At 32.3% G+C, this 12,279-nt stretch overlaps 1 protein-coding gene across 1 annotated transcript; it reads right to left on the bottom strand.

Annotated features, from left to right (window-relative positions):
* Positions 1 to 10,312: 10,312 nt before the first annotated feature.
* On the bottom strand, positions 10,313 to 11,830 carry LOC111390833 (probable carbohydrate esterase At4g34215). The gene is made up of 2 exons (XM_023015947.1): positions 11,120 to 11,830; positions 10,313 to 10,574 (listed from the first exon to the last, which is right to left on the bottom strand). The coding sequence occupies exons 1-2, from the start codon at positions 11,432 to 11,434 to the stop codon at positions 10,377 to 10,379; spliced, it is 513 nt and encodes a 170-aa protein (XP_022871715.1). The 5' UTR covers positions 11,435 to 11,830; the 3' UTR covers positions 10,313 to 10,376.
* Between the last annotated feature and the right edge of the window lie 449 nt (positions 11,831 to 12,279).

The following is a 12,279-nucleotide window of genomic DNA, read 5'->3' as shown; positions in this document are numbered from 1 at the left end:
TAGTGGAAGCGTAGAAATACTAAATGAGCACACTATTGAAGTTTTGTAGATTCCAAATGAATATCCCAACATAATCACCTTCTAGATTATGTTGATTACTAAGAATACAAAAATCTAGGCATAAAAAAACTCTTTAATTCGTGCTCAAATATTAAAATTTGGACCCTTTAATTTTAAATATCTAATACCAAGAAACAACTTTTTTTTTGTTGCTTCAATTACTACTCTTGTTTAAATAAATAAATCTGGATAATTACTGAGCATAAGGCGAAATAAAAAGAAATGATGATTGAACATGCTATCGACGTTTCATTGATTCTAAACGAATATAACAACATGATCACGTTCTAGTTTTTGTTAATTTCCAACAATACTAGAGAACTAGGCATCAAAAATTCTTGATTCGGTTTGACTCATTAATTTTAAATATTAAATATCGAGAATTTAATATATTGATAAACTCCAAAGTCTTTCAATTCAAAAACTTCTTCTTCTTCTTTTCATTTTGGCAGCTTGCAATGCTTATTTAAAGAAATAACAAGAATATAGATAATTATTAAAAATTATTAAAGCTAGAGATAATGAGGAAAATTAAAATCAATAATATTCAAAATTAATAGGAAATATATGGAATTAAAATTTGAATTTATTTAATGAAGAAATACTAACTAAAAAATCAATCTTCATCACCATGCACATAAGCATAAAAAAAAATAAAAAATAAAAAATAAATGACGAGGTAGATTAGAACCTCTCATGAACCCAATTAGGATTTTCGGTTTGTGCAACAGTGGAAAAATAAAAAATTGGGATGAATGGAATAAAATCATTGAGAATATTGTCAGAAATATATAAATTATACATCTCGTTCACAGATTTAATTCATCCTTCGATTCAAAGAAGAAAATTGCTAATAATGTGCTATAAAACTATGGAGAAAAATAACAATAAAAAGAGTGATCAATAAGAGGTCGAAAAAAAGGAGTAGAGAAAGTCATTACAGTTATGCGTATATAACAATGACCCATATACATAGGGTTTCAATGAGAATTACAGTCAGAATAGTCATCAATAATTATCAAATAACTTTACAGCAAGTAGACTTTAGTTCATTTAAGAGTTGTTGACTGAACATTGAATAATAAAGCATTGTGTATGAAATATTTTATTTTGTCAATTGATATTAGCAAGGAAACCATGTCATTTTCCTAACATCTGCAACGATGACCATTGATAATTTTTGAAAGAATGTGAATCTAGAATCATCAAATGTATTATAGTCAACAATTTCCAAAAACATCTTGATGACATTACCATTGGCAGTAATTGTAGGATATGCATCGGACCAACGGCCGTATTATTGTTGGTGACAAAACATTGTATAGAGCCTCTATGAATCCATATTTCACACCGTTCCAGATATAGAAAAAATATATTCATCTTTCCTTTCGATAGAAGGGCGACAAAACAATTTATGGCAACGAATCATTCCAATTAAGTTTTTACGAGAAAAACATTTGTTGTGAATGTTGAGTCACAGAATGTAACCTGCGACAAGTTATGACCATTCATCGCATTAACAAAATCATAACATTATTTGTTTGACACAGAAAATACAAAATAGCAACACTATATTTGTAGCCACAATGTCATTGTAATGCATATATGTCACCAAAAACTAAAAGGGCGACAAGTTAATTTGTCAAAATGATTACCCCTGATTGAGATTTTCTTAGCCGCATTGATGATTGATCACCTTCTATTTGAAAATGTAACTCCAATAAAAATAATCATGACTATAAAAAGAATGTTTCAGTGTAAAATAATTCAAATATAAATAATTACAAAATACATATTATTGTTAACCAAATATACAATTACCTACAATATTAAAACAAATAAAGTATAATGCTAGTAATTTCAAGACCGGACTACTTAGGGTGGTTCACCAAACTTGAAAAGTAGAAAATAGAAATAAAAATATAGAACAATTAACAAAATATTCACATAACTCCGAAATAACATTCTTGACTCCAAAACGTGTTTCCAACTCACCATCAATTTGTTCTTTGGTTAAATAAGCATTCTTGTAAAGAAATGCCCCCACAATGTTAGTCATAGACGAACATATAAAAAGTAGATAAAGTTAGCTATAAGAAAAATATATCAATTAAAAAAAAAACTTTCACCTATAGACACCCTAAAGCTAGAAGGTCAATTGGCCATTGTTAAGATAATGTAAAAAGAAAGATAAGGCACCTCCAGCTCTACTTAGCATCTAGCTGATTGTTCAAAGAAACACTAAACCCCAATTACTATGTGAGACCACATAAAGTATGAGGGAACACATTAAGGAGAAAATATAACTGTTTTGTCAACGAAGAAACAAGTGGATTACATTTCTGCGTATGGAGAGGAATCCATCGTATTGAGTTTGCATGATATTCCTACAATGATAATTAGAATTTGCAATATAATCAAGCCACATTACTCAACATAGAGATTAGCGAAAGAATAGTACTACAAGTAAAACATATATTTCTAAGTATGTATAAGCTAAATGAAGTTTATTTATGGAATGAGTACGTCTTTTGTTAAGTAACATCAATTTCTGCTACTAAAAAATCAAATTTTACCCGATGTACTAGACAACTGAATTGTCAATCTGAAGTTATTCTTACTTCATGAGAGAATTTTTAATTGAGTTCATATAACCTACTAGACAATAGAGAATTTGAACATAAATAAAGCTACTGCAACATTTTTTGTCTATAGCAAAAATAAATAAATAAATAAATAAATGTTTTTCGTATAGCAATTTTTCCTCTGACCATAGAAATTTTTAGCAACAAATATTTCTTGTCACAAAATGTAGACCCTATTGCATCACAAACATTTTGTTGCAAAAAATAAAAATTTGTTATTATAATTTTCCCACCAAAAATATTCCGATGCCTTGCTTTCCTCATATTTTTGGCAACATTCTTTATTATTGGTCGCTACTTCTCATATCACGACAACTTTTTATATCGCCTTATATTTTTTTGTACTTATTTTTTTGTTATAATCATCGCAAAAAACTTTAAAAATTGGTCATGTTAAATCACTTATTGCGACAACTTTTTGTATGTCACAAAAAACTTGTTGCAAAAACTCAATTTTGTTGTAGTGTCTCTATTTATCTCAATCTTTTCTCGTTCTCATTTTTCAATTTGATTTGATGTTCATACACTTGTGTTGATGTTAATGGCGGAAGAGTATTAGATTTTCCATCGCTGATAAAACTGTACCTATTTTTGTACCCAACAAAATGTACGAGACATGTATAGGAACTACATCGTACATCACTTCTTCATGATAACTACCGATTGAAAAACTCACAAACACCGTCCTATTCAACTTAACCTTTCCACATTTGTTTAGCCATTGCAGGCTGTAAGGTTTAGGATGTTTTAACACGGTTAATCCCAGTTCCTCAACGAGTGTGATGCTAGCCACATTAGTACAACTACCACCATCAATAATCATGTTATGTACCTTTTTGTTAATGTGGCACCTTGTATAGAATATGCTCTCCCTTTGTTGCTCTAAGTTATATGCCTTGATTTGAGCACTAAGAGCTCGTCTCATAACCAATAGCTTGCCCATTGCATACTCTACCTTCTAGTCGCCACCTAATTTTTTTCTAATCCTGGCATATCATCATAGTTACATTTATTTTCACACTCACTACTTCTCCATTGTATCACAAAATCATTGTCATTCTATTTGGACATTGAAAGTAATGTGTCTTGATCCCAAGTACCTAAAGCATTTGATGTCTCGACTTCTAAATGTTTAGGATTCTACTTTAGATGTAACCTTGGTAGCACTTTTCTCCTTTCCCTTTGCTAGATCAGTTCTGCCCTTCGAAATAGCTTCATCTCCCTTGTTGTTATGCCACTTCAATTTTCAAGAAGAGTTAGAAGTCGATGGATACCTAGCTGTCCTCTTCCTCTTCAATTGCCTCTCCACCTTGATAACTACCTTGAGCATGTCCTTTAGCTTCATATAATTTTCTACTTCCACTACATTAGCTATTTTTCTATTCAATCCATTCAAAAATCGAGCAATAGTGGCCTGCTGGTTCTCTTCAATATTCGCTCTAATCATCACTATCTTCATCTCGTTGTGATAGTCCTCCACACTCCTAGACCCTTAGCAGAGGTTTTGTAATTTTTGATGAAGCTTCCTATAGTAATGATTGGGCATCGACTTCTTCCACATGATAATTGGCCTTTCGTAGATGTCACTTTTTGATCCCATTAAGTAATAGCATAATCAGTGAACTCGAGGACTGCAATTTTTACCTTCTTTTTCTCCTAATAGTTGTGGCAATCAAATATAAATTCGACTTTCTTTTCCCACTCCAAGTAGGCTTCCAGATCACCCTTTCATTTAAATGACGAAATCGTCATTTAGGTATTGCCCATGCTCCAATCAACTCCATCTTCAATGGGTTTTCTACCCGTCATTTCATACCTAACTCCTCTATTCTTTATTCTCCCTAACTCGGCATCCACTATTGCATCCTCATCCATACCACTACCCACTTTATAATCACTATGATTCTCCGCCCTAGGGGCCCAAACTCTGTCTCCTTGCATTAGGACTCTCTTACACAAATTGGCAAGCAATGGGTCTTATCTTTCCATCCACGTCTCCTGCCTATCCAACTTGTCCCTTTCATCTTCAAACAACCTCTCAAACCATCGTATCACTTCCTCCAACATGTTGACTTGATTGTTGTTCCTGCTTGATGTTGAATCATCTTGATTGGACATCCTAAATCTAAAGTTATATATGCCCCACGTGTTTACACTCATGTATCACTCAAATTGGCTTTTTCCCTTTAATAGTCTTATAATTCGTGTGTTTTTCCACTCAATGCTTCATTCAAGTGCTTCAAAGAACTATTGATCTCAAACAAGTTTTATTCTCAAAGAATTCAAGCTAGAATGTGAGTGACAATTGTAACTTTAGAAGACTCAAGAAAAAGGGAGAAAAATCAAGCAAAAGAATTGGATAGTTTTGAATGGGAACTATATTAATTCAAGAATCGAACTTTTTTTCTTTTTTTCAATTTTTTTGCTCAAAAATTTAACTACGATACCAGCGAAAGAAATAAAAACTAATTTGGATATTAAATGAGCAAAAAATTGGCTTTTGAATTTTTCTTGGTACTTTTATGGATTAAAAACTCATAATATGTTGACCCATTGATCACGAGATTCAAGAATCTCATCTGGAATGTTGAACACTACAAGGAAATAATTCTTAATAAGCTTGAAATTTAGTTCAATGAAGAATAAGATTGGAATGCAAAATATGCTCACAAAATTAGTCTCTCAAATTATAAGAATGAAAATTATTTACCATGTAGAATAGAGGATCCTATTTATAGGAAAGCCATAAAACCCTATTCTAAACAAAACTAAAGTCTAAAGAATATAAAAATTACCAAAAAAAATAGAATTTTAACATAATTAGGAAAACTCGCGAAATTAGAAAATTCCTCATGCTGCGGCCACATAGTACACTTCTATGCAGTCGTATAGAAGTGTTGAAAAATCCATTCTTTAGCCTCGGTAAGTCGCATACGGTTGCATGTATGAGAACACTATGCGACCACGTAGTGTTCTTGAATATCTGTATCTGGTCGCGTAGTGTTCTTACCCAACTCCATCTCCGTTTGCTTGAATCAAGTTGATCCAAATTGTTTGAGCTCTCGAGTCTAACTTTAAACTTGTTCTTTTACTTGCCAAGATCGATGGCTTGCAAAGTAATCTCATCACTTCTTAAATCTGCTTTGCCCATGACCTCGTCATCGGCCCTTATTCAATGATCAATAGATCCTTGCTCGGGCTTGCCTTCGTCGCATTCATTTCACCAAAAAACTATGTCCCAATAGTGTAGCATCACATTTTTTTCCCCCTAAATGCATCATGTGTTCTATTAAGTTATGGTCCATATCCATTTATTACTTCGATAGGCACATAGCTTTTCTACACATTCCTTACCCGTAGACTTTTAGTATTCTCTCTTATAACGCTTAAAATGTATATCAATCTAGACATATCGGACTAAACATAAAATATGGGAATATGTAGTAAGGAATTGCACTGCTACATTGAGAGTAACACTATTTAAGAATGTGGCTACATGATTTTTTTTAAAATCAGAAAATTTTTTACACTAAAATCGTATTTTTTTAAGACTTGAATAAAATTTTCCAAAAATTAATTACAAATGGACGGGTCAAAAGTAATTTCAAAATAATTTTCAATCTCAAAAAATTGGGAGCACTAGAAAAAAAAAAAAAAAAAAAAAGTACCTCCCACTTTCATACAAAAATTTTAGATTTTAATTAAATCATAAAATAAATTATTTTGTATTTAAAAGGAGTATTTTAAACTTTAAATACATAAAAAAATACTTTAACAATCTTACAATATAATATTTGTATATCAATCATTCCAAAATAGTACGAGGATCAAAATGTAATTTTCATAATTGCAAAAAATTCCCTCATGCGCGCTCACGTTTGGGAGGTTTTTTATTTTTTCTTTTCAAAAACTAATGGGCACGCCTGATGCCCGTACCCACTCGTTTCCCACGATACCTTCCCATCCCCATTTGTATTATTTTTTTGTCTTCTCCACGAATTTCGACATTCCAAGCTCATCTATATGGTCAAAATATATATGTTCTATAGTTACACTATGTTTGGGACATAATTGCAATGCACAGAGAGTGAGGCAAGAAAGTCATTGTTCAACATCTTCAGTTTTTCTTAAATTTTTAGATTTCAACCTAATCTTCAAATTCACATAACTTCTTCGTTTTGTGTCCGAAATTATTGTTCTCTATATAGTTGAAAAAGTTCATTGAAATACCTCTCTAACCATGTCAATCTTACTACATTAATATCGACATACAAAAAGTAGTAAATTTCTAAATTCTCTACAAAATCGACTAGGATTTCAATTTTCTCCCAAATTCGAAAATTGAAGAAGCAACTAAAATCAAAAGCATGTTATATACATAATTCAAAATTTTCGTTAATTTTAGACACGTTATCAAAAGATGCCATTAAACACCACATTAGGTTTCAAAACTTTCTATACAAGATTTATAACCGAATTGAATCATGTAGCATACTTAAGCATGTATTACAGCAAGGAGTTCAATCTTATTGCTTTTATTACCTACGAAAGAAACTGCAGTAAGCTTGAACATAAATTCAAATCAAGAATTCTTATTTGAAATGATGATTCCATGATCTTTGTGTGGTTAAATCATCTTCCTGAAATTTTCATATTTTAGCACTCCTATGGTCTCAATTCTGATCACAGTGAAAGAGATTATTATCCACAATCCAAGTGCCTAAATTTATGGTTTTTGGCATCTTTTTTTCGATTTTGGTGATATTTTTCATACGAATCTCACCATTTTTTGGCCATTTATCTTCTCTCTTTGTCGTGGACAATTAGTAGAGGTCATGTGGATGAGTTAAGGGAGGTTATGAGGAGTTGTAGTTTTGTATTTCAAGTTAAAACTAGTTTTTCCAACCTTTTAATAACTTATGGGTACAGATCATCTCACATGGATGATCCATGACCCGTATTTCCCAACATCATGCATCAAAGCCAAAAGCATACTCATCATCATTGATCTCAAACAAATCTCAAGGATAGATTGTTTCCATGTAACAAGCTCACAGATGTAGTCCTCGATGAGAGCAAGACCATCCTATTAAGATTGGCCTAAATGGCCCTCTTGACGATAAACTGGCTAAATGTGATCCCATGATGAAAAGATTCCTTGTACTACAATGGAGAAAGTTTATAAAGGAGATCAATCACTTGATTAAAGCCAAATCCATCCTAGACGTGCACTAGCTAGACTAGTTCATCAATATTGTACTTTGCCAAAAAGGCAAATGGCAAGTTGTAAGTTTGTGTTGACTATATCAACGACAACAAAGCATTTCCTAAATACAGCTGCCAAACCAGGATCAATCACCTTGTAGACTCAACCTCGAGGCTTCAGATATACATCTTACTTGACGCCTTCTTAGGCCATCACGAGATATGGATGGATGAAGAGGACAAGAAAAGTATTTTATATGTGACCAACTTCGGGATTTACTATTACGAGGTCATTACTTCAGTTTAAGGAAACCAAGTGCAACATATTATAGTCTGGCCAATGAAGTTTTTTGCGGATCTCATTGGTAAGACCATTAAGGTGTCGATGGCATGTTCATTAAGAGATTGAACTCAATTATTACACCCTACTCATTTGCAGTTAAAGTCAAGCGATTATTTAGTTAAAGTCAAAGTCAATTAAGGACTTAAATTGAATAAATGATTTTCATGGGAATTAAATTATAATTACAAATACCTGAGGGCTAAAAATGATATAATAAATGAATCTGGGGACTTACTTTCTCTTTTGAAAATTTAAAGACTAAATGTTATGATATATTATATAAAAGATTAACTTGACTTGCAATTACTCATATTCATCTATTAAATTTAAGCATATCAGTCCATTTACGCCTTGTTTGAGCCCCATTCTTTGTGGGGAAAAAATTCTTAAATAGTGTTTTAACATCATTTAGGCCACACATTTTTCCATAAAATAATATTACACGTAAATTCAAAACTTTTTCTTAATTTTTAATCACACATTTTACATCATTGTACCATTCAAAAATGCATTATTATGACAAAAATGGGACTCGAACAAGGGCTATCCTTACCATTTTGTGGAAAAATGAAAAACAGAAAGAATAGAGAGAACGAAACAGGGGTGAAGATAAAAGAGAAGAAGGAAGGAGAAGAAGAAAGAGTGTGGGCTTTTTAAGCCTAGGGTTTTCATTCCTCAATTTTTCTTATTTTCAAGAGGTAAGTAAAATGTATGTTGCTTGAACTTTTAGAGTTTATGGCAAATTTTCTTTAATTTAAAGTTTAGCAAGAATTAGGTGTTATTGATATATATTTGATGTTGTAATTAAAAATATAGCAAATACATGTATGAAAAATAGTGTTTAAGAAAATGGGATTTTGAATGGGTTTGTCACGTAAAGATGTATTCTTTGATTTTGTTGTGATTATGTGATGTTGAACACTTAAATTAAGGATTTGAGTTTTGATTTCTCCATTTTAAGTTGTTTTCGAGCAATTGCACTACACAGGTGCTGTTTCTGAAGTTCTGTCCAGAAGAGTGCTATTTTTGAATTAATAGTATAGTATAGTGTGTTAGCCAATATTGAAACCCGGTCTTCCTTCTCTTAAAAGAAAGACTTCCTTTTACTGTTCATTATTGTCACGTCAATTTTCGCATTTGAACCTGTTGCAAACTGGTGTATTTTTTTTTTTTTTTTTTTTTTTTTATATATATTTAAACTGAATTTATCTGTCAGATTGTCATCCTAAAAGTAATTTATTCATGATTATTTTATTGGATACCCACGTGTTCGGGACTATGGAAGCACTCTAAGCTTAGGGTGAAACTATGTCGCACCAAACAATTCTTGGATACATGCCATAGACATGGATCATAATATAACATGGAAAGTATTTCTATTAACCCTTAGCTTATTTTTGTTCTTACATCGAGACAGTGTATCTATCAGTTTGGGTGTTAGTTGACTTGCGAGTCAGCTTCTTGTTATTTTCGTGTGCCTTTAGTGCTTTGAAATATTTAAATAAATTGAAAACTTTCCAAAAATTTGGAAAACAAAATATTAAAGTAAAAGTTCAAAGATACATTTGTGTATTCCTTGGCTGGATAGCACCAATGTATATCTCAAGATAATTTTGTCTGGTCAATTGACACGTGTTCATTGCTGTTAAAAGCTTAGAGTACTTTACTTCTGGTGAAAATCATCTATAGTAATTATCATTAATTTCTCGACAAGCTTCTACCAAGTTAAACATTTGTTCAACCAAATTATATAGGCAACAAAACAAGAATAAAAAATTAAACGAACGAGATTGTGAGGTAGTAAATTGAAAGCCTGATGGGGTAGAACACTTCAACTCAAATTCGCAACTATGGATTTCCTTTAGTGTAACTTCAACATCAGTTTTCAAAAATAATTGTCTTTGTACTGTTGATCTTTAATTAAGAAAATATTTGTCTATTCAACAACGAATTTTGTCTTTTTGAAACAATTTTCTAAGAAAACCCTTTGTATGCAACAATTTGTACGTCTTTTAACAATTTTCCTATAATATTGTTTGCTAAAAATCGTTGTCTTTGATTCAAACAAGCACTATATTCCCAATTCAATATTTATTTTTTTCACACATGCCTAGATCAATACACTAAACTTCAATATGAAGAAAGACATTAGCCAACATCTTTCCGGAGTGGACTTGAGCTGAAGTGGTAAGGTGAAGTGTATCGTTTTTCTTCACCTCTAGTCCCTTGGTATCAATACATACTACATTTGGTAGTTTGATCTCTAGTTGGGCCTTTCTTACAACCACGTAATAGAGCCCCACATTTGAAGCCAATGCCACCTGCAACCAGTGATCATATAATTTTATGATTTATTCGATATAAAATATTGCTTGTGCTGACAAATACGATATAAAACTAATTGACATATATCCGAGAATCACTGGAAAATGAAAACAAATACTTAGTAATTTTAACAAAACTTCAATAGTTGTACCAAAATGTTGAAGAGACACCTAAGGAATTTTAAATGCCCCCAAAACCATTAGGCATAAATACAATAAAACCAATTAGCAACTGATTTCAGCACATTTTCAGATGAAAACTCATTGATGACTAACTAAAAACCCCATTTTTAGGGGAAAAACGATCTGAAATCTAAAATTACCAGAACGTTGTTAGAAAAGAAAGTGAACCACCAGACCAACAGCAAATGTTGATCAATGGAATTAAAATGCAGAGAGCAAAGAGAATGAGCAATCGAAAAGATCAATTTGATCCAAAATTAAAACCCCATTTGGTTGATTAAGAAAATAACGAGACGAAAATCAAATCAGATCTAAAGAATATCAGTTCACCTTACGGAAAATTTGCAAAGTGACCATACCTGAATAATTGGGAGCACAGGGGAAGCTAAATTTCGCCGGATGTCAAAGAAAAATTCTATCAACCTCTTCTTATACATTTTAGCTCTTGTTTCATCTGCAGAATCACTTTCACCTTGATACCACGGAATTGCTCGAATTTTTCCTCCATCTCGTAGTGCTGCATTAGCTTTCTTCAAGAGCCGATTATAAAGATCAGAGCCTTGTTTCCACTCGGTTATATTGGTTCCACCCGAAGCACAGGGGAGCAAACCGATCACCCCGAGGCAAGGATCTCTTTCCAGCACTGAATTTACAAATGACATTCCCGGTCCCATCCCTCAAGTTTTAGTTGTGTCGATGCCTCTATGTAGAGATTCTTGTGCTTCCTCCCACATCGGCTTTCTGTTAAGTCTAAGAATCTGGCATTCATGAGGGACGCAACCATCCAAAGTTCCATTTGTCACACTACCTCGGCCAGCCATGTTGCTCTGGCTGACGAGTATGAAGATATTCTTTTCATCAATTGCACATACTAGAAATTCAAAAGTATGGAACTGAAAGGCAACCAAGAACATGAAAATCATTGAAGGAAACTATCTATTAAATTTTTTCTCTAACAAACTGAAAATTTGATTTTGTTTTCTATCCTTGGCTGCATTTCAGTTCCAAACTTCTGAATTTCTAGTATGTGCAACTGATGAAAAGAGTATCTTCATACTCACCGGCCAGAGCAACATGGTTGGCCGAAGTGGTGTAACAAATGGAACTATATGTGTATATATACACACACACATATGTGGGAGGGGGTTTGGTAGATTCTTATGACAATGACTAATAAATGTCAATAACTGTCTCTAAAGAACCTTGGATAACAAAATTAGAATGAGGAGAAAGTTAATGCTAATATAATAATGAACAATAAGTGGAAGTCTATGACGTACCTCCAATTAGATACAAGATCATTATTAGAAGGTAAAAAGTATAAAATGGAGATGATTCTCTGAGGCTATTGAACACTTATAAATGATTTGCTATTGAACACTTATTCATGTAACAATGAGCATATTTTTGACAAGTCGTCTCCCCATTTATTTTTGTATTAAAAAAATATAAAAAAATTATCACATTCTTGCACTATATTATAAAGTATTTGTTATATGAAGTAAACCATTATCATATA

The sequence above is a fragment of the Olea europaea genome, unplaced genomic scaffold, assembly GCF_002742605.1.
Source record: "Olea europaea var. sylvestris unplaced genomic scaffold, O_europaea_v1 scaffold72, whole genome shotgun sequence".
In the NCBI taxonomy this organism is placed as follows: domain Eukaryota; kingdom Viridiplantae; phylum Streptophyta; class Magnoliopsida; order Lamiales; family Oleaceae; genus Olea; species Olea europaea.
The sequence above is the reverse complement of the archived record's forward strand: the minus strand, read 5'-3'. Positions and strand labels throughout refer to the sequence as shown.

Bases quoted from the DNA above. Each gene is read 5' to 3' on its own strand.
- LOC111390833 (XM_023015947.1), bottom strand. From the start codon at position 11,434: ATGGGACCGGGAATGTCATTTGTAAATTCAGTGCTGGAAAGAGATCCT. The intron at 10,575-11,119 runs GTATGGTCACTT...CACTGGTTGCAG, and splicing joins CTGTGCTCCCAATTATTCAG to GTGGCATTGGCTTCAAATGT.